The sequence below is a fragment of the Heterodontus francisci genome, chromosome 1 (genome assembly GCF_036365525.1).
Source record: "Heterodontus francisci isolate sHetFra1 chromosome 1, sHetFra1.hap1, whole genome shotgun sequence".
Lineage (NCBI taxonomy): Eukaryota > Metazoa > Chordata > Chondrichthyes > Heterodontiformes > Heterodontidae > Heterodontus > Heterodontus francisci.
The window spans coordinates 121,089,300-121,112,988 of record NC_090371.1 but is presented as its reverse complement, the minus strand read 5'-3'; the positions used below and the strand labels follow the sequence as shown (position 1 = coordinate 121,112,988).

At 45.2% G+C, this 23,689-nt stretch overlaps 1 protein-coding gene and 1 non-coding gene across 5 annotated transcripts in view; both read left to right on the top strand.

Moving 5' to 3' along the window:
* cep135 (centrosomal protein 135) overlaps positions 1–23,689 on the top strand; it is a 213,324-nt gene that overhangs the window by 128,091 nt on the left and 61,544 nt on the right. For all 4 annotated transcript variants that reach the window (XM_068035035.1, XM_068035028.1, XM_068035029.1 and 1 more), the window contains 2 exons: positions 19,855–19,998; positions 21,016–21,093. In XM_068035035.1, coding sequence (XP_067891136.1) covers positions 19,855–19,998; positions 21,016–21,093 — 222 coding nt within the window. The remainder of the gene's footprint in view (positions 1–19,854; positions 19,999–21,015; positions 21,094–23,689) is intronic.
* Positions 18,366–18,436, top strand: trnag-gcc (transfer RNA glycine (anticodon GCC)). The gene has a single exon. It is a non-coding gene; the product is annotated as a tRNA-Gly (tRNA).

Below are 23,689 nucleotides of genomic sequence, written 5' to 3'. Positions count from 1 at the left end.
CCACATCTGCTGACGAGGTCAAAGGCTTTGCTGAAATCTATGAAAGCAACGTAGAGGGGCATCTGTTGTTCACGGCATTTCTCCTGTAGCTGGCGAAGGGAGAACAGCATGTCAATGGTGGATCTCTCTACTCGTAAGCTGCACAGTGCCTGAGGGTAGACACGCTCAGCCAGCTTCTGGAGTCTGTTTAAAACGACTCGAGCGAAGACTTTCCCCACTATGCTGAGCAGGGAGATTCCACGGTAGTTGTTGCAGTCACGGCGGTCACCCTTGTTCTTATAGAGGGTGATGATATTGGCATCGCGCATGTCCTTTGGTACTGCTCCCTCATCCCAGCACAGGCAAAGCAGTTCTTGGGGTGCTGAGAGTATAGCAGGCTTGGCACTCTTGATTATTTCAGGGGTAATGCCGTCCTTTCCAGGGGCTTTTCCACTGGCTAGAGAATCAATGGCATCACTGAGTTCCGATTTTGTTGGCTGTTCGTCCAGCTCATCCATGACTGGCAGAGACTGGGCTGCATTGAGGGTGGTATCAGTGACAACATTTTCCCTGGAGTACAGTTCTAGGTAGTGCTCCACCCAGCGGTCCATTTGCTTGCATTGGGCAGTGATCATTTCCCCTGATTTAGACTTGAGGGGGACGATCTACTTGATGGTTGGCCCAAAGCTCTCTCAATGCCATCATACATTCCTCTGATGTTTCCGGTGTCGGAGGCCAGCTGAAGCGCCTGGCTGTTCTTTGTGCAGCGATCCTGGCTACTTTAAGTGCTACGGATGTTAACTTGCTGGGGGTTACCTTGTAGTTCAACAGTGCAGTGTGCTTAGCGGCTATGACAGGTTCCAGCTCTTCAAAGTGAGATTGAAACCAGTCTGAATTCTGCTTCTCATGTTTCCCAAAGGTGGTCATTGCTGACTGATAGATGGCATCTCTGATGTGGGCCCACTTCGTCACTGCATCCCCTGCAGGAGTGTTTTGAAGGGCTTTTTCAAGTGAATTCAGAAACTTATGTAACAGCTGTGGATAGGAAATTCTGTTAGTGTTGATGTGCGGGCAGCCCTTCTGCTTGGAGTGATGTAGTTTCTTTGGTTTGAGTCTAACTTTGCTGCACACCAGGGAGAGATCAGTGTCGCAGTCCGCACTGTGGAAGCTGCGTATGATTTGGACACTGTTTATAGAGACTCGCCTTGTGACGATGAGGTCCAGCTGGTGCCAACAACGTGATCTTGGGTGTCTCCATGAAACCTGGGTACAGGGTTTGGTATGAAAGAATGAGTTGGTGATGCAGAGGTTGTGATAGGTATACAACTCCAGCAGTCCCTGTCCATTCTCATTCATCCTTCCAATGCCATAACGCCCAAGGCAGGAGGGCCATGAGTCATGGTCGGCCCCAACCCTGGCGTTAAAATCCCCCAGCAGGAACAAATGTTCGGTATTGCGAATGCTACTAATGATTTTGAGTTCCTCGTAGAACTGGTCTTTAACTTCATGTGGGGAGCAGAGTGTTGGAGCATAGATGGTGAGTACGTGTACTGGACCAGAGGCGGTGAGCAGTCGGGTGGACAGTATGCATTCTGAGCCATTTGAAGGTGGCTCTATCATGCTGAGCATAGAATTTCTGATAGCGAAGCCCTCTCCATGCTGTCTTGGTTCTTCAGGATCCCTACCCTGCCAGTAGAAGGTGTAGTCTTGCTCTCTTAGAGATCCGCTTGCAGGGAGGCATGTCTCCTGAAGTGCTGCAATGTCCACATTGAGTCTGCTGAGCTCGTTGTTAATGATGGCGGTCTTCTGAGAATCATTGATTTGTGTAAGGTCTTCCAGCAGGCCAGGACACATAGTTCTGACCTTCCAGCTTGCAAAACGAAGGGCTGGTACCTTCTTTCCTTTTTTTGTCGTACTGTTTGGTGCGGTGCTACAGTCCACTCGTCAGGCAATGACCCTGAGCTCCAAGTACCCATTAAAGCAGGTGGACTGTGGCGCGATAGAACCTTTCTGACCGGGGGCTACCTGCTTTGAGGCGGGCAGTAGCTGTCCAGTGAAATGCGATGACCTCTCCCACCGACAGAGGCAACCCGTGGCGCCCTATCTCTACGCCAGTTGAGCTGGACTTATAACCCGTAACTGCTGCCTTCCATGTTGTTTTGTTCGCTGTGAGGCAACTCTGGAGTGACTGCTCCATGGCGCATGCCTGGGCAGAATGTATGGAGGTTGTGAGTTGCCCAAGCGTCAAAACTCCCCTCTCGGCCTTCCTGGTGGGGTCCAACGGAGTGCAGAGCATGATGTTTGGCACCGGTATGGCTGCAGGAACTGCTGGAAACTTGCCAAAGGTGACACATGACCACCTTAGAGTTCCGCTCCGGATTTTCTGTTAGGGTTAACTCCCTTCGCCCTGGTCTCTCCCGAGACGCCCACAAAGCAGTGGGGTTGTTAGCTCAGGGTTCTATATCTTGGCCAATAAAGGAAAGCATTCCATATGCCTTCTTCACTTCATCTACCTGTCCTGCCACCTTCAGGAACCTGTGGACATGCACTCCAAGGTCTCTCACTTCTTCTACCTCTCAATGTCCTCCTGTTTATTGTGTATTCTCTTGCTTTGTTTGTCCTCCCCAAATGCATTACCTCACACTTCTCCAGATTGAATTCCATTTGCCACTCTTCCGCCCATTCAACCAAACCATTGATATCCTTCTGGAGGCTACAGCTATCCTCTTCACTGTCAACTACGTGGTCAATTTTTATGTCATCTGCAAATTTCCCAATCATGTTTTCAAGACTTTAAGACAAATCAAGCACACATCTTGAGTGTACTTGTGTTTCTTTGATGAACGTTATTTATCCCATATTGCGTAACTTTTCTCTTGGCTCCACAAAGGTTCTCGACAAAATAATCTAAAGTGCTCCAGCTTATAGCTGCAAAGCTATGATGAATTAAATTTAATATGGGTATAAATGCACGGGTAATGTACATTGATGCAGAAAGTGTGTATGGAGCATATGAGTGTCTATTGACAAATGTAAAACACCAAATAATAGATTATGCTGTTTTTATTATGTATTTAATGTCGTGTTGGTTCGCTCTGTTAAAAATAAGCCAGGTGAATATTTCTAACTATGATCTTAAAATTTATATGGGTAGGTATAGATGTCATCGATAAAATGTACTCTGTGAAGTGCCATAGTTTTGGCCTTTTTGGGACCAGAGGAATATCAATTTTGGATCCAAGACTAGTATTTTAAACTTAAATGAGGCACATTATGAAAGCAGAGATAGCTAAAGTGAACTGGCAAATTAGGTTAAGGGATAGGTCAATAGAGATGCAGTGGCAGACATTTAAGGGGATATTTCAGAATACACAAAATAGATACATTTCAATGAGAAAGAAAAATTCCAAGGATGGGACACGCCATCCATGGTTAACGGAAACAGTTAAAGATAATATTAAACTAAAAGAAAAAGCATATAATTGCGCAAAGTTGGGAGGCAGGTCAGAAGATTGGACAGAATATAAAAAGCAGCAAAGAATGACTAAAAGATTGATAAGGAAGGTAAAATTAGAGTATGAGAGAAAGCTAGCTAGAAATATAAAGACAGAGTGTAAGAATTTCTGTAGATATTTAAAAAAGAAAAGAGTACAAAGTGAGCATTGGTCCTATAGAAAGTGAATTTGGGGCATTAATAATGGATAATAAGGAGATGGCAGATGAATTGAACAAGTATTTTGCGTCGGTCTTCACTATTGACAATACAAGTAACATCCCAATGTTAGCTGTAAGTCAGGAAATGGAGGGCAGGGAGGAACTCAAGAAAATTACAATCACCAGGAAAGTGGTACTGAACAAATTGCTGGAGCTGCGGGCTGACAAGTCCCCGGGTTCTGATGGACTTCATCCTAGGGTGTTAAAAGAAGTAGCTAGTGAGATAGTTGATGCATTAGTTTTAATTTTCTGAAATTCTCTAGATTTGGGGAAGGTTCCGTTAGATTGGAAAAAGGGAGGGAGACAGAAAGCAGGAAACTACAGGCCTGTTAGCTTAACATCTGTCTGAGGGGAAAATGTTAGAAGCTATTATTAATGAAGTTAGAACAGGGCCTTTAGAAAAATGCAAGGTAATCAGGCAGAGTCAACATGGTTTTGTGAAAGGGAAATCATGTTTAACCAATTTATTGGAGTTCTTTGAGGGAGTTACATGTGCTGTGGATAAAGGGGATGTACTGTACTTAGATTTCCAGAAGGCATTTGATAAGGAGGCACATCAAAGGTTATTGCAGAAAATTAAAGCTCATGGTGTAAAGGGTAACATATTGGCATGGATAGAAGATTGGCTAGCTAACAGGAAATAGAGAGTAGGCATAAATGGGTCATTTTCTGGTTGGCAAGATGTAATGAGTGGTGTGCCACAGGGATTCGTGCTGAGGCCTCAACCTTTTACAATTTATATAAATGACTTAGATGAAGTGACCGAAGATATGGTTGCTAAATTTGCTGATGACACAAAGATAGGTAGGAAAGTAAGTTGTGAAGAGGACATAAGGGGGCTACAAAGGGATATAGATAGGTGAAGTGAGTGGGCAAAGACCTGGCAAATGGAGTATGATGTGGGAAAGTGGGAAATTGTCTACTTTGGCAAGAAGAATAAAAAAGAAACATATTATCTAAATGGTGAGAGATTGCAGAGCTCTGAGATGCAGAGGGATTTGGGTGTCCTAGTGCATGAATCGCAAAATGTTAGTATGCAGGTACAGCACGTAATTAGGAAAGCTAATAGAAAGTTATTGTTTATTGCAAGGGGAATTGAATACAAAAGTAAGGAGGTTATGCTTCAGCTAGACAGGGCATTGGTAAGACCACATCTGGAGTACTGTGTACAGTACTGCTCTCCTTATTTAAGGCAGGATGTAAATGCATTGGAGGCAGTACAGAGAAGATTTTCTGGACCCTGGAATGGGTGGGCTGTCTTATGAGCAAAGATTGGACGGGCTAGGCTTGTATCCACTGGAATTTAGAAGAGTAAGAGGCGACTTGATTGGAACATATGAGATCCTAAGGTGTCTTGACAGGGTGGGTGTAGAAAGGATGTTTCCCTTTGTGGGAGAATCTAGAACTAGGGGTCACTGTTTAAAAATAAGGGGTCGCCCATTTAAGACAGAGATGAGGAGAAATTTTTTCTCTGAGGGTTGTGAGTCTTTGGAATTCTTTACCTTAAAAGGCGGTGGAAGCAGAGTCTTTGAATATTTTTAAGGCAGAGGTAGATAGATTCTTGATAAGCAAGGGGGTGAAAGGTTATCGGGTAAGGTAGAAATGTGGAGTAATCAGTTCAGCCGTGAACATATTGAATGGCGGAGCAGGCTCGAGGGGCTGAGTGGCCTATTCCTGCTCCTAATTCATATATTTGTATGAATGTAAGTGGTCAGTGTTTACTTGTGCTTGTATTTCCAATCATGTGTGAACACAAAAGGAAATAGCCTGCAGCAAGATTTGCTCTTGCCTGACAAAATGATGGTTGACCTTGTCATAATTTACAAGGTCTGTTTTGTTATAATTTTTTACAGCAGCTCCAGACATCAGAAACTCTTACTGGGAGCTCTCCAATTTAGAAGTTGGAAATAGTGTCCTGCAACAGGAGTTAAAGACCTGCAACTGTTTAAAGGGGCAGGCATTATTATCATTTTTGTAGCAAAATGGATTGCTCGCTGGCTTCAAAACAGAAAGTGGAGAGTAGGGGTAAAGGGTAATCATTCAGAGTGGCAGAAATTGGGAAGTGGTGTTCCACAAGGACTAATGCTCGGGCCACTGTTATTCACATTTTATATTTGTGATTTAGACTTTGGAACCAAAAACACAATTTCTAAATTTGGAGATGACACCAAATTGTGGCGGGTGGGGTGCGGAAGGATAGTCAGTACTGAGGAGGACGAAAAAGAGAGTGCTGGCAATACTCAGGTCTAGTAGCATCTGTGGAGAGAGAAGCAGAGTTAGCGTTTCAAGTCGGTGACCTTTCATCAGAACTGACAAAGGTTAGAAACGTAATAGGTTTTAAGCAAGTAAAGCGGGGGTGGGGGAGGGAAGAGAACAAAAGGGAAGGGGTGTGTTAGGATAGAGGGACGGAGAGATTAACAGACAAGGAGGTCATGGGGCAAAGGCAAAGAGAGTGTGCTAATGGTGTAGTGAAAGACAAAGCATTTGTGCAGAGAGAGTGCTAATGACAGAATAATGAACAACCCAAGCCAAAATCACAAACATGAAAAACCCAGTAGACAAGCACGTGGTAAAAAAATGATGAAACGAAATAAAATTAAAATAAAAAAGGGCCAGGCTTGCTCTGACATATTGAACTCGATGTTCAGTCTAGAAGGCTGTGGAGTGTCTAATCAGAAAATGAGGTGCTGTTCCTCGAGCTTGTGTTGATGTCCACTGGAACACTGCAGCAGGCCTGGGACAGAAATGTGAGCATGAGATCAGGGGGGTTTGTTGAAATGGCAGGTAACGGAAGCTTGGGGTCATCTTTTCTGACTGAGCAGAGGTGTTCTGCAAAGCAGTCACCCAATCTGCGTTTGGTCTCCCCAGTGTAAAGGAAACCACATTGTGAGCAGTGAATACAGTATACTAAATTGAAAGAAGTACAAGTAAATCGCTGCTTCACCTGGAGGGAGTGTTTGCGGTCTTGGCTAAAAGTAGCAACACAAGGCCATAAAAGGGATAGAATTGAAAAGTAGTTATGCAAACTTATAATGAACCTTGGTTAGGCCACACTGAGAGTGCAATGTACAATTCTGGTCGCCATATTACAAAGAAGATATATATGCATATGAAGATATGAATTAGGAGCGTGAGAAGGCCATTCAACCCCTCGAGCCTGCTCCGCCATTTTTGATAAACCATGGCTGATCTAGTTGTGGCCTCAACTCTACTTTACTGTCTACCCACTATGACCTTTGACTCCCTTGTCAATCAAGAATCTATCCAACTCAGCCTTAAAAATATTCAGTGACTTTGCCTCCACTACTTTCTAGGGAAGAGAATTCCACAGACTAACAACCCTCAGAGAAAAACATTTCTCCTCATCCCTGTCTTAAATGGGAGACCCATTATTTTAAAACTGTGTCCCCTAGTTCTCTCCCACAAGGGAAAACATCCTTTCAGCATCCATCCTGTCAAGCCCCCTCAGGATCCTACATGTTTCAATAAAATCACCTCTCATTCTTCTAAACTCCAATGGTTACAGGCCCAACCTGTCCAAACATTTCCTCATTAGATAATCCTTTCATCCCAGAAATCAGTCAAGTGAACCTTTTCTGAACTGCTTCTAATGCAGTTATATCCTTTCTTAAGTAAGGAGACCAAAACTGTACACAGTGCTCCAGATGTGATCTTACCAAAGCCCTGTACAACTGTAGCAAAACTTCCCTACTTTAATATTCCATTCCCCTTGCCATAAATGGCAACATTCCATTTGCAATCCTAATCACTTGCTATTCCTGCATACTAGGTAAGGGGAGGCGGTGGCGTAGTGGTATTGTCTCTGGACTAGTAACCCAGAAACCCAGGGTATTGCTTTGGGGACATGGGTTTGAATCCCACTACAGCAGAAGGTGGAATTTGAATTCAGTTCATAAATCTGGAATTAAAAGCTAGTCTAATGATGGCCATGAAACCATTGTTGATTGTTGTAAAAACCCATCTAGTTCACTAATATCCTTTAGGGAAATCTGCTGTCCTTACCTGGTCTGGCCGACATGTGTCTCCAGACCCACAGCAATGTGGTTGACTCTTACATGCCCTCTGAAATTGCCTAGCAAGCCACTCTGTTGTATCTAACCGCTACGAAGTCAATAAAAAAGAATGAAACCGGACGGACCACCCGGCATCGACCTAGGCACCAGAAACGACAATGGCAAACCCAACCCTGTCGCCCCTGCAAAGTCCTCCTTACTAACATCTGGGGGCTTGTGCCATGTTGGGAGAGCTGTCCCACAGACTAGTCAAGCAACAGCCTGACATAGTCATACTCACGGAATCATACCTGACAGACAATGTCTCAGACACTGCCATCACCATCCCCGGGTATGTCCTGTCCCACCGGCAGGACAGACCCAGCAGAGGTGGTGGCACAGTGGTATAGGTCGGGAGGGAGTTGCCATGGGAGTCCTCAACATCGACTGCTGACCCCATGAAGTCTCATGGCATCAGGTCAAACATGGGCAAGGAAACCTCCTACTGATTACCACCTACCGCCCTCCCTCAGCTGATGAGTCAGTACTCCTCCATGTTGAACACCACTTGGAGGAAGCACTGAGGGTGGCAAGGGCACAGAATGTACTCTGGGTGGGGGACTTCAATGTCCATCACCAAGAGTGGCTCAGCAGCACCACCACTGACCGAGCTGGCCGATTCCTAAAGGACGTAGCTGCTAGACTGGGTATGCCACAGGTGGTGAGGGAACCAACAAGAGGGAAAAACATACTTGACCTTGTACTCACTAATCTGCCTGCCGCAGATGCATCTGTCCGAGACAGTATTGGTATGAGGACCACCGCACAGTCCTTGTGGAGACGAAGATCCGCCTTCACATTGAGGAGAAACTCCATCATGTTGTGTGGCACTACCACCATGTTAAATGGGATAGATTTCGAACAGATCTAGCAATGTAAAACTGGGCATCCATGAGGCGCTGTGGGCCATCAGCAGCAGCCGAATTGTACTCTACACAATCTGTAACCTCATGGCCTGGCATGTACCCCACTGTACCATTACCATCAAGCCAGGAGGCCAACCCTGGTTCAATGCAGGAGGGCATGACAGCAGCAGCACCAGGCATACCTCAAAATGAGGTGTCCACCTGGTGAAGCTACAACCCAGGACTACTTGCGTATCAAACTACGTAAGCAGCATGCGATAGACGGACCTAAGCGATCCCATAACCAACGGATCAGATCTAAGCTCTGCAGTCCTGCCACATCCGGCTGTGAATGGTGGTGGACAATTAAACAACTAACTGGAGGAGGTGTCTCCACAAATATCCCCATCCTCAATGATGGGGGAGCCCAGCAACTCAGTGCGAAAGATAAGGCTGAAGCATTTGCAACAATCTTCAGTCAGAAGTGCCGAGTTGATGATCCATCTCTGCCTCCTCCTGAAGTCCTCAGCATCACAGATGCCAGACTTCAGCCAATTCGGTTCACTCCACGTGATATCAAGAAACGACTGAAGGCACTGGATACTGCTAAGGCTATGGGCCCTGACAATATTCCGGCAATAATACTGAAGACCTGTGCTCCAGAACTTGGCACACCCCAAGCCAAGCTGCTCCATTACAGCTACAACACTGGCATCTACCCTGCAATGTGGAAAATTGCCCAGGTATGTCCTGTAAAGAAAAAGCAGGACAAGTCCAACCCGACCAATTACCACCCCATCAGCCTACTCTCAATCATCAGTAAAGTTATGGAAGGTGTCAACACAGTGCCATCAAGCGGCACTTGCTTAGCAATAACCTGCTCAGTGACATTCCGTTTGGGTTCCGCCAGGGCCACTCAGCTCCTGACCTCATGACAGCCTCGGTTCAAACATGGAGAAAAGAGCTGAACTCCAAAGGTGAGGTGAGAGTGACTGCCCTTGACATCAGGGCAGCATTTGACCGAGTATGGCGTCAAGGAGCCCTAGCAAAACTGAGGTCAATGGAAATCGGGGAAAACTCTCCGCTGGTTAGAGTCAGACCTGGCGCAAAGGAAGATGGTTGTTGGAGGTCAAACATCTGAGCTCCAGGACATCACTGCAGCAGTTCCTTAGGGTTGTGTCCTAGGCCCAACCATCTTCAGCTGCTTCATCCTTCCATCATAAGGTGAGAAGTGGGGCTGTTCGCTGATGATTGCACAATGTTCAGCACCATTCGGTTTCGGCAGGCATCAAGATCGGCGCAGGCTTGGAGGGCCGAATGGCCTGTTCCTGTGCTGTATTGTTCTTTGTTCTTATTCGCAACTCCTCAGATACTGAAGCAGTCCGTGTAGAAATGCAGCAAAACCTGGACAATATCCAGGCTTGGGCTGATAAGTGGCAAGTAACATTTGCTCCACACAAGTGCCAGACAATGAACATCTCCAACAAGAGAGAAAATCTAACCATCTCCCATTAATATTGTGGCATTACCACCGCTGAATCCCCCACTATCCTCGGGGCTACCATTGACCAGAAACTGAACTGGTGTAGCTATATAAATACTGTGGCTACAAGAGCAGGTCAGAGGCTGGGAATTCTGAGGCGAGTAACTCACCTCCTGACTCCCCAAAGCCTGTCCACCATCTACAAGACACAAGTCAGGAATGTGATTGAATATTCTCCACTTGCCTGGATGGGTGCAGCTCCAACAACACTCAAAAAGCTCAACACTATCCAGGACAAAGCAGCCCGCTTGATTGGCACCCCATCCACAAGCATTCACTCTCTCCACCACTGACACACAGTGGCAGCAGTGTGTACCATCTACAAGATGTACTGCAGCAACGCACCAAGGCTCCTTAGACAGTACCTTCCAAACCCGCGACCTCTACCAACCAGAAGGACAAGGGCAGCAAGTGCATGGGAACACCATCCTGACTTGGAACTATATCGCCGTTCCTTCACTGTCACTGGGTCAAAATCCTGGAACTCCCTAACAGCACTGTCGGTTTACCTACCTCCCATGGACTGCAGCAGTTCAAGAAGGTAGTTCACCACCACCTTCTCAAGGGCAATTAGGGATGGGCAATAAATGCTGGCCTAGCCAGTGACGCCCACATCCCATGAATAAATAAAAAAAATGAACTTTTTGTGATTCATATACCAGGGTATCCAGATCCCTCTGGACAGCAGAATTCTGCAATCTCTCTCCATTTAAATAATATGCTGCTTTTCTGTTCTTCTTGCCAACATGGACAAGTTTACACTTTCCCACATTATATTCCATCTGCCAAATTTTTACCTGCTCACTTAAGAACAAAGAAGAAGCACAAAGAACAGTACAGCACAGGAACAGGCCATTCGGCCCTCCAAGCCTGCGCCGATCTTGATGCCTGCCGAAACTAACACCTTCTGCACTTCCAGGGCCCATATCCCTCTATATTTGTCAAGATGTTTCTTAAACGTCGCTATCGTATCTGCTTCCACCACCTCCCCTGGCAGCAAGTTCCAGGCGCTCACCACCCTCTGTGTAAAAAAACTTGCCTCGCACATCCCCTCTAAACTTTGCCCCTCGCACCTTAAACCTATGTCCCCTAGTAACTGACTCTTCCACCCTGGGAAAAAGCTTCTGACTATCCACTCTGTCCATGCCGCTCATAACTTTGTAAACCTCTATCATGTCGCCCCTCCACCTCCGTCGTTCCAGTGAAAACAATCCGAGTTTTTCCAACCTCTCCTCATAGCTAATGCCCGCCAGACCAGACAACATCCTGGTAAACCTCTTCTGTACCCTCTCCAAAGCCTCCACGTCATTCTGGTACTGTGGCGACCAGAATTGCACGCAATATTCTAAGTGTGGCCTAACTAAGGTTCTGTACAGCTGCAACATGACTTGCCAATTTTTATACTCTATGCCCCGACCGATGAAGGCAAGCATGCCGTATGCCTTCTTGACTACCTTATCCACCTGCGTTGCCAGTTTCAGTGACCTGTGGACCTGTACACCCAGATCTTTCTGCCTGTCAATACTCCTAAGGGTTCTGCCATTTACTGTATACCTCCCACCTGCTTTAGACATTCCAAAATGCATTACCTCACATTTGTCCGGATTAAACTCCATCTGCCATTTCTTGGCAACCAACCGATCTATATCTTGCTGTATCCTCTGACAATCCTCATCATTATCCGCAACTCCACCAACCTTTGTGTCATCCGCAAACTTACTAATCAGACCAGCTACATTTTCCTCCAAATCATTTATATATACTACAAACAGCAAAGGTCCCAGCACTGATCCCTGCGGAACACCACTAGTCACATCCCTCCATTCAGAAAAACACCCATCCCCTGTTACCCTCTGTTTTCTGTGACCGAGCCAGTTCTGTATCCATCTTGCCAGCTCATCTCTGATCCCGTGTGACTTCACCTTTTGCACCAGTCTGCCATGCGGGACCTTGTCAAAGGCTTTGCTAAAGTAAATATAAACAACATCCACCACCCTTCCCTCATCAGTCATCTTCGTCACTTCCTCAAAAAACTCAATCAAATTATTAAGACACAACCTCCCCTTCACAAAACCATGCTGTCTCTCACTAATAAGTTCGTTTGTTTCCAAATGGGAGTAAATCCTGTCCTGAAGAATCCTCTCTAATAGTTTCCCTACCACTGACGTAAGGCTCAACGGCCTATAATTTCCTGGATTATCCTTGCTACCCTTCTTAAACAAAGGAACAACATTGGCTATTCTCCAGTCCTCTGGGACCTCACCTGTAGCCAATGAGGATGCAAAGATTTCTGTCAAGGCCCCAGCAATTTCTTCCCTTGCCTCCCTCAGTATTCTCGGGTAGATCCTATCAGGCCCTGGGGACTTATCTACCTTAATGCTTTGCAAGACACCCAACACCTCCTCCTTTTTGATAATGAGATGACTGAGACTATCTGCACTCCCTTCCCTCGGCTCATCATCCACCAAGTCCTTCTCCTTGGTGAATACTGATGCAAAGTACTCATTTAGCACCTCGCCCATTTCCTCTGGCTCCACGCATAGATTCCCATCTCTGTCCTTGTGTGGGCCAACCCTTTCCCTGGTTACCCTCTTGCCCTTTATATATGTATAAAAAGCCTTGGGATTTTCCTTAATCCTGTTTGCCAATGACTTTTCATGACCCCTTTTAGCCCTCCTAACTCCTTGCTTAAGTTCCTTCCTACTGTCTTTATATTCCTCAAGTGCTTCATCTGTTCCTAGCCTTCCAGCCCTTACAAATGCTTCCTTTTTCTTTTTGACTAGGCTCACAATATCCCGTGTTATCCAAGCTTCCCGAAACTTGCCAAACTTGTCTTTCTTCCTCACAGGAACATGCTGGTCCTGGATTCTAATCAGCTGACGTTTGAAAGACTCCCACATGTCAGATGTTGATTTACTCTCAAACAGCCTTCCCCCAATCTAAATTCTTCAGTTCCTGCCTAATATTGTTATAATTAGCCTTCCCCCAATTTAGCACCTTCACCCGAGGACTACTCTTATCCTTATCCACAAGTACCTTAAAACTTATGGAATTATGGTCACTGCTCCCGAAATGCTCCCCCACTGAAACTTGGACCACCTGGCCGGGCTCATTCCCCAATACCAGGTCCAGAATGGCCCCATCCCTAGTTGGGCTATCTACATATTGTTTGAAGAAGCCCTCCTGGATGCTCATCACAAATTCTGCCCCATCCAAGCCCCTAGCACTAAGTGAGTCCCAGTCAATATTGGGGAAGTTAAAATCACCCACCACTGCAACCCTTGTTACCTTTACATCTTTCCAAAATCTGCTCCTCTACCTCCCGCTGGCTTTTGGGAGGCCTGTAGTAAACCCCCAACATCGTAACTGCACCCTTCCTATTCCTGAGCTCCACCCATATTGCCTCGCTGCATGACCCCTCTGAGTTGTCCTCCCGCAGTACGGCTGTGATATTCTCCTTAACCAGTAATGCAACTCCCCCACCCCTTTTACATCCCCCTCTATCCCGCCTGAAGCTTCTAAAGCCTGGAACATTTAGCTGCCAATCCTGCCCTTCCCTGAACCGAGTCTCTGTAATAGCAACAACATCATATTTTCAAGTACTAATCCAAGCTCTAAGTTCATCTGCCTTACCTGTTATACTTCTCGCATTGAAACGAATGCACTTCAGACCACCAGTCCCGCTGTGTTCAGCAACATCTCCCTGCCTGCTCTTCATCTTAGTCCTACTGGCCTTATTTACTATGTCCTCCTCATTTACTTCACTAGCTGTCCTACTGCTCTGGTTCTCACCCCCCTGCCACACTAGTTTAAACCCTCCCGAGTGACGCTAGCAAACCTTGCAGCCAGGATATTAGTGCCCTTCCAGTTTTGATGCAACCCGTCCTTCTTGTACAGGTCCCATCTGTCCCTGAAGAGAGCCCAATGATCCAGATATCTGAAACCCTCCCTTCTACACCAGTTGCTCAGCCACGTGTTTAGCTGCACTATCTTCCTATTTCTAGCCTCACTGGCACGTGGCACAGGGAGTAATCCAGAGATTACAACCCTAGAGGTCCTGTTTTTTAACTTACTACCTAACTCCGTAAATTCCCCCTGCAGGACCTCATCACTCTTCCTGCCTATGTCATTGGTACCGATGTGTACCACAGCCTCTGGCTGTTCACCCTCCCCCTTCAGAATGCCCTCTGTCCGTTCAGAGACATCCTTGACCCTGGCACCAGGGAGGCAACATACCTTCCTGAGTCTCTTTCACGTCCACAGAAGCGCCTATCTGTGCCCCTGACTATAGAGTCCCCTATAACTATTGCTCTTCTGCGCTTTGTCCCTCCCTGATGAACAGCAGTGCCAACCGTGATGCCACTGCTCTGGCTGCTGCTGTTTTCTCCTGATAGGCCATCCCCCCCCCAACAGTATCCAAAACGGTATACTTGTTGGAGAGGGGGATAGCCACAGGGAATTCCTGCACTGACTGCCTGCCCCTTCTAGCGGTCACCCATCTATCTGCCTGCACTTTGGGTGTAACCACTTCTCTAAAACTCCTGTCTATGACGTTCCTAAGTGCATCCAGTTGCCGATCCATGCGGTCTGTGAGGAGCTGCAACTGGGTACACTTCCTGCAGATGTTGTCGCCGGGAACGCTGGAAGCATCACGGACTTCCCACATCTCACAGGTGAAGCACTTCACCTCTCTAACTGTCATTTCTATCTGTCATTTAACCTGTCTATATCTCTTTGCAGACTCTATGTCCTCTTTGCAACTTACTCTCCTTTGTGTCATCAGCAAATTTAGCAGCCATATATTCAATATAGATGCACTGGAGAAGGTGCAAAAATGATTTTACAAGGTTGATACCAGTACTGGCGCAGGGGTATACCTATCAGGAGAGGATCTCGACGGCTAGGTTTCTTTCCTCTTGAAAAGAGAAAGCTGAGGGGTATCCCTTTGACAGAGTAGATACAGAAAGAGTGTTCCCAATTGAAGGGAAGAGAAAAAAAATTTGAGGCCATCAATATAAGATAGTTACCAATCAATCAAATTGACAGTGGAAGTGGAGAGATACTATTTGTCACCAAGCACTGCAGCGCCCCAAAGGGAAAGAGCGGAAGCTAACTAAGGCAGTGAGTACTACTAGATCCCACTCAACTGGACAATGGCCTTTCCAAATCAGCCCAAATAATAGAAACCACACACGCCTTCCACTGTACCAAGTAGGCCTGTCCCTCTCTAGTGATTTCTGCAACACCTGTGCTTTAATAGCTTATTGTCAGTGCTCCATGAGGTTCTGCCATGCTTTTGATACCCCGCCCTTCACCTGAAATTTTTGCTTCAGTTGCATCCTCCATGCATTCACCTTGCAAAAGCCTTGGATAGAATGTCATTGCTTGTTGTATGTATATGTCATCATACCCATTATGAGCTGCGGGTTATAGAACCAAAAGATATAATTGTTTTTAATTATTTTTCAAGAAGATCGCCCATAATACCAGAGACAGCTCCTCTCACCCATAACTGCTGTGCTCATTGACCTGTATTAACTCCCGGTCCGCCAGCACAATATCAACTGGAGCAATGTTCTTCGGATGCTGCCCCACACCTTGAAGTACATGAAGTTCAAAGTCAGCCCATTAATGTAACTTTGTGGTGTTCCACTGAGCAGCACAGAACATGTTAGAAGCACACTGAAGTCAAAGGGTAGCTGGTCAACCTTAAAGCTGTTCTACATGGAGAGCCAAAATGGCCAACAAGGGCATTAGTTAGGACTACTTCATTCGATGAAACACAAAATGGTGGACCTTTGTGGACTCATTCTCCAGTCAAGAGCAGGCCTCAAGTAGTATGGATGGAGGTGGTTGAAAGCTCTGTCACCTGTAGAGCAATTTTGGGACAAGTGAGGAAGAACTTGTTGGTGTTCAGAAGGGGATTTGTTGCCGAATTGTGCAATAATGCTTACAATGCATCTTAGAGCTCTTCACTATCAGCTTGGTAAAGCTTCACAATGAGAGAGATTCACAATGAGGATATGGGCCCTGACAACATTCTGGCAATAGTACGAAGACTTGTGCTGCAGAACTGGCCAGGCCCCTAGCCAAGCTGGCATCAGCTTGGTAATGTGGAAATTGCTCAGGTATGTCCTGTTCTCAAAAAGCAAGACAAATCCAACCCGGCCAGTTACCAGTCTATTCCTGATCATCAGCAAAGTGATGGAATGGGTCATCAACAGTGCTATCAAGCAGTACTTGCTCAGCAATAACTTGCTCACTGATGTTCATTTTGGGTTCCGTGAGGGCCACTCAGTTTCTGACCTCCTTACAACCTTGGTCCAAACATGGACACTTACCAGCAATACTTACTTTGTGTGTCTGACCCGAGCCCGAAGGCCCAACCCTGACACATGGCGTCGGGTCCCATCAGGTTCGGGTCGGGTAGCAGGCCTTTAGTTTAAGAAGGCAGCTCACCACCACCCTCTCAAGGGCAAATAGGGATGGGCAACAAATGCTGGCCTGGCCAGCAATGCTCAAAACCTTTTAGTTTTAGAGATACAGCACTGAAACAGACCCTTCAGCCCACCAAGTCTGTGCCGACCATCAACCACCCATTTATACTAATCCTACACTAATTCCATATTCCTACCACATCCCCACCTGTCCCTATATTTCTCTACCACCTACCTATACTAGGGGCAATTTATAATGTCCAATTTACCTATCAACCTGCTAGTCTTTGGCATGTGGGAGGAAACCGGAGCACCCGGGGGAAACCCACGCAGACACAGGGAGAACTTGCAAACTCCACACAGGCAGTACCCGGAATTGAACCCGGGTCCCTGGAGCTGTGAGGCTGCGGTGCTAACCACTGTGCCGCCCTTTGCACTGGTTATAACTTCAGCCAGTCCAAACTAGGTACAGGTGGCAGGTTTCCTTTCCTGAACCAATTAGGTTTTTGGAACACTCTGGCAACTTTGTTCAGTTTTCTTGGTGCTATCCCATAATTTACCAGATGCATTAAATTCAGTTTCACAACTTACCATGATAGAATTTCAACTCACAGCCTAGCTTACTCCTAGACATCCAAATAAAATAGTATTGGCAAAAGCACTGTGACCAATTGCAATGGTGAAACTTTAGGGTTCGTTTGGAAGAATGAACTGAGATGGTTCAAATGTCTCCCCCACACCCTTAATTATCTAGTGATCCAATGCTTCCTTTCCTCTTCCAGAAACCGCAATTAGATAAGGCTGTCCAGTGAACACCTATTTTGACTGCCCACAATTAAGTTCTGTTGACAAACACCCACAGATGGGAAGCAAGATGCATGTTTAAGAAGGTCTGAATTTGTTTTAGCACTGAGTTGACATTCGGGTAGCAACCTTTAAGAATGGGAACTCAACATGGATGAACTGGCCTACTGTGTAGTGCCAGTTTAAGATGGGCATTTAGCATCTGCAACACTTGCCAGTGTGAACATGTTATAGTGCCACAATTTGCATAATTTTGAAAGCCCTTAATGAACCTAGCCTGTGCCTGGTGTGCAGGCCCTCAGCTGATTATGGTGTGCAGTGGGTGCTCAGCATGTCTTACGCCTCGACTTTCTGAGGATTACTTGCATCCAACATGCATCAGTAATCCAGTGCATAGCATTGTACTATTAATACCTAAGTGACTATCAAGAACAACAACAACTTAATATTTATATAGCACCTTTAACATAATAACACATTCCAAGGCGCTTCACTGGAGTATTATAAAACAAAATATGACAGAGCCACCTAAGGCGATATTAAGTCAGATGACCAAAAGCTTAGTCAAAGAGTTAGGTTTTATTGAGTGTGTTCGAGGCCAAAGCGAGGCAGAGAGGTTTAGGGAGCATATTTCAGAGTTTAGGACTTAAGGAAATGAAGGCACGGCCACCAATGGTGGAGCAATTAAAATCAGGGGTGGTCAAGAGGCCAGAGTTACAGGAGCGCAGATATCTCAGAGGGTTGTAGGGCTGGAGGAGATAACTGAGATAGGGAGGGGCGAGGCCATGGAAGGAAATGAAAACCAGGATGAGAATTTTAAAATCAAAATGTTGCTTCACTGGAAGACAATGTAGATCAGTGAGCACAGGTGTGATAGGTGATTGGAACTTGGTTAAGATGCGGGTAGCAGAGTTTTGGATGACCTCAAGTTTATTAGTTATTGTGCTAACCTATGAATGAACTTTTGATTGTATTGGTGGTTCAGTGGTAGAATTCTCGCCTGCCACGCGGGAGACCAGGGTTCGATTCCCGGCCAATGCAGTGATGCTCCTGTTGCTATTTCCATCCATCCTTCTCCTGCTCTTTGCTCTGCACCACCCCCACCCCTCCCCCCTGCCACATCGCAGCGTCTTTCCCATTTTAAATCTGATATGACCTCCTTTTTCCTCAACCGAGGATTTCCCCCCACTGTGGTTGACAGGGCCCTCAACCGTGTCCGGCCCATTCCCCGCACCTCTACCCTCACGCCTTCCCCTCCCTCCCAGAACCGTGACAGGGTTCCCCTTGTCCTCACTTTTCACCCCACCAGCCTCCATATCCAAAGGATCATCCTCCGCCATTTCCGCCACCTCCAGCGTGATGCCACTACCAGTCGCATCTTCCCCTCCCTTCCCCTGGTGCATTCCGAAGGGATCGTTCCCTCCGCGACACCCTGGTCCACTCCTCCATTACCCCCACCACCTCGTCCCCGTCCCATGGCACCTTGCCCTGCAATCGCAGGAGGTGTAATACCTGCCCATTTACCTCCTCTCTCCTCGCTATCCCAGGCCCCAAACACTCCTTTCAGGTGAAGCAGCGATTTACTTGTACTTCTTTCAATGTAGTATACTGTATTCGCTGCTCACAGTGTGGTCTCCTCTACATTGGGGAGACCAAGCGCAGACTGGGTGACCGCTTTGCGGAACATCTCCGCTCAATCCGCAAGCAGGACCCTGAGCTTCCGGATGCTTGCCATTTCAACACTCCCCCCTGCTCTCATGCTCACATCTCTGTCCTGGGATTGCTGCAGTGTTCCAGTGAACATCGACGCAAGCTCGAGGAACAGCATCTCATCTACCGATTAGGCACACTACAGCCTGCCGGACTGAACATTGAGTTCAATAATTTCAGAGCATGACAGCCCCCCATTTTACTTTCATTTTTAGTTATTTTTTCTTCCTTTTTTTTCCATTCTTTTTTACATTTTTTACAACCTTTTTTTTTTTGCATTTAGTTCATTTCATCTTAGTTTGTTCAGTTTGCTTCCCCACTTTTTTTTTCAGGTTTGCACTTGCTGCTGTTCAATATTCAGTGTATTAACAGCTAATCTGTACTAATGCTTTGTCTTTCAACACACCATTAACATATTGTTTGCCTTTGCTCCGTGACCTTTTGGTCAGCTATGTGGCCTGGTCCAATCTAGACCTCCTTTGTTATCTCTTGCCCCACTCCCACCTCACTTGCTTATAACTTGTGACTTTTCTAATATTTGTCAGTTCCGATGAAGGGTCACTGACCCGAAACGTTAACTCTGCTTCTCTTTCCACAGATGCTGCCAGACCTGCTGAGTGGTTCCAGCATTTCTTGTTTTTATTTCAGATTTCCAGCAGCCGCAATATTTTGCTTTTATTAAATAATTTGGAGTCTATTGCAAAACTTCATTTTTTTTCCTGCTTGCCTTAAATGGGATTTACTTGCAGAATCAAGATGAGTTGAACAAATTAAAAAAGGAAGTGCTAATCTCACCAATATGTCAAATGCGTATGGAAGAAGAAAGGGACGAAGCTAAAGCAGATTTGAAGAGAATGGCAGCCGAGAAAGAGAGTTTGAGAGAGAGAATGAAGGTATTTAATTAAATAAAGCAGAAAGTGACGATGTGAAGCAACCTTATTTAATACTTCAACATTTTAATTATTTAAATTCTAATAATGCATGATCATTTCACTCGTTTTTAAAGCTGTTTAATTGACAAACATTTACTGCCACTAGAGGGACCTATCCTCACATAGTGTCAATAGAAATTTTTTGTGTGTCTGGTTGGTTGCACCTATTTATAGTCAATTTGTTTCACTGAATGTATCTTGTCACATTTTCCATTTTATTTTGAACGGGCCATTTATATGTTTTATCCATGTCTCATAGTATTTTTTTAAATTGAATTAAACGCTTCCACTTGATGTCTTTTGATCTTAAACTTCAAAATAATGTCAGGCATGTTGTGAGCAGGGCCACTGGAAAATTAAGTTCTTATTGTCGGTGTTGCCGAAATCATTCTGCTCCACCCCCATCCTGCCCCTCACATATTCTGGGCCATATCTGATGCTCCAGGAGCTCAAACGCTACTGCACATTAGGAGTGAGCATTCCCCATTGGCATAATGACTGGATTTTGCAGTAAAATAGACACTGGGTTGAAATCTGACCTAGAGTAATGGAATGAAAATATCCTGGCTTTAAGGGTGATATCATTTCCTTAGTGAACATGAGCCCTTAGATAATTTTCCCCTAATTTAGCAATGATTGGCAGTCTCTCTCCTGAGAGATCATAGAATGCCCAGCATGAAAAATAGGAATGTCATATCAATGCAGTTTTGAGGCTGAGGTATATTATTGAGGCAAAGTAGAGAGGGCGTCATGTGCCATACCTACCATCCTGCCCCCTTGATGTGCACAGAAGTTGTTACCAAAAACTTATTAAAAATACAACCATTTTAAAATAAATTGGAGATATCTGTTAGGCGTCCTTAGTTTTCGATGACTGATGAGATTTCAATTATTTTTTTTCTGAAATAGAATAATTAAAAGGTTGATTTCCTAAAGTTGTGCCAAATTGTAAGTATTTAAAATGTATTTCCTTACTAGGGCATCCTTGAAACAGCTGATCGTAACACAAAACAGATGGAACAGAAGATATCACAGTTAGAAACTAAAACGCGTGAAGTAAGTATCTTATGGCAAACAATCTTAATGATTGCATATGGATGAGAGACAGCATATTTTTTCATTTCATCTGAATACAGCATAGTTCTGGTTGAAATTAACTAATATTGTCTCAGCAAAACATAATGATCACAGATGCCACTGAAAGATAATTGTTTTTTATATATATGATACATAATGAATTTATCCATCTGCATAGGGTGTTTTAGTACCACTGGATAGATATTTCAGTTTTTATTTAAATATTTTTCCTATGTACTTTGTACTTTGCAATGGTTTTCTTAGAGCATAAATGTGGAACAGCCAGAGGGCATCTGCTACAAAAGGTCTAAATTAAAACTGTTGCGTCGCATCAATAGGGACTTAGTTCTCTCTACCTACTATCTGCCAGGTACCACCAGTTGGGATTGATTAGAATCTGAGACTTAGACCACTAAATATCCTATATAATTGTACACAACATTTTGGCAATAATGGAAAGTAGCGTGTTCAGAAACTACTACTTGTATTTGTATAGCGTTTTTAATGTAACGAAATGTCCCATGTCACTTCACAGGAGTGTTATGAATAAAATTTGACACCAAGCCGCATTAGGACATTTTAGGGCAGATGACCTTGGTCAAAAAGCTAGGTTTTAAGGAGCATCTTAAAGGAGGAAAGAGAGTTGGAATGGTATGGGGAGGAAAATCCAGAGCTTTAGGACCTTGACAGTTGAATGTATGGTCACCAATGATAGAACGATTAAAATCATGGATGCTGAAGAGGCCAGAATTGGAGGAGTACAGCTATCTTGGAGGTTCTGGGGCCGGAGGAGATTGCAGAGATACGAAGGGGCCAGGCCATGGAGGGATTTGAAAACAAGGATGAGAACTTTAAAATCATGCCATTGCTTAACCGGGAGCCAGTGTAGGTCGTCAAGCAAAGGGATAATGAGTGAACTGGACTTGGTACGAGTTAGGACACAGGCAGCAGAGTTTTGGATGACTTCAAGTTTACAGAGGGTAGAATGTGGGAGGCCAGCCAGAAGTGCGTTGAAATAGTCAAGTCAAAGGCATGCATGAAGGTTTCAGCAGCAGATGAGCTGAAGCTCACATACAGACTCCATCTTTCCTCAAGCGCAAGGACACAAACTTGCAGGTATCTAGTGTACAACAGGTTTAGAAATCTAGTAACAGATCTGGCTGAAGCATATTAAGCGCCATTGGACATCACTGAAGGGAACTTTGGATCCAATGTCTATTTTTGTTCTCACTCTCCCACACTAAGTTCATGACCCTAGAATTATGGTGAATAGGCATCCGAACAAAACAAAGAACTACTCAACACACTGACTGTGGTTAACTCACAGTAGTACCTATTCAACATTAATTCAAAATTTACAGTTACCCATAAATTCCCCTCACGAGTTCCTGTTTCTAGCTAGCTTTATTTTCTTTCCTAGAATGTAAATTTACAACCGCTCCCAGGTAGTCACTCAGTCAGTGATGTAGGTCTGAACTGGCTGACTAGGCACCGTTCACTTCCTGTGTCCATCTGCAGATCTTTGGCCCCGAACCCAAAGCCAAGCTGATATTTATACTGTCCTTGTCACATACAAACTCCATCCGTTTCGATGGCCCCGCCTTGATGTCGTTAGTGACTTAATGACTTCAGCACTCTGCCAGGGAGATCTGATCAACACAGATCAATGCAATTTGCAGACATCAGCTCAGTCAGCCGTAGCTAACCCATTGTCTTCCTCCATCACTTTCCTCTAATGAAAAGTGTGCACTACACCAGGATCATCATGGAGAACAAGAACCTCTGCCTTCTTCCACTACCAAACGGCTCATTAAACCCCTCTCCCCTTCCCCCTCCAACAAGTGCAAAAGTTTCTTGGATAGCTTTGTCACTAAGCCTTCAGGCTCCCCATGCGCTTAATCTGAAGTCATATCTTCCTAGTTTCTCTCCTATCTCTCTTCATGCCCTCTGCAAGCTCATCTCGTCCATGAGACCCACCCCCTGCTCCCTGCCTCCCATTTCTACTACTATTTATCACCCAAATTCCTTTACCACCCCCATGCTAGCTGACATCGTAAATGGTTCCCTCTCCTCGGGTACTGTCTTTCTCCTTTTCAAAATTGCCAACATTTCCTCCTTCCTCAAAAAAAAACTCGACTCCTCTGTCCTCACAAACTGCAGCCCCATCTCCAGCCGACCTTTCTTCTCCAAAGTCCCATTTTTCTCCCCTTGTTTGAATCTCTCTAATCAAGTTTCTTATCCTGCCATAGCACCAAAACGACCCAAACCAAAGGATCAAATAACATCCTTAGTGTCTGTGACCATAATTCATTATCCCTTGCTTACCTGATTCAACCTCTCTACATCCTTTGTCTTAGGCTGCATTGTTTGGTTCTTGGCAATCCTTTTGGCCCTGACCTGAGTTTCCAAAGATCACCTACTTACACCTCCATAACATTGCTTACCTCAGCTCAAATCTTCACCCATCAGCTGTTGAAACACTGATCCAAGCCTTTATTACCTCCATACTCAACTATTCGAATGCTCCTCTGGATGGCACCCACCCTCTGTGCTCCGTAAACTTCAGCTCATTGAA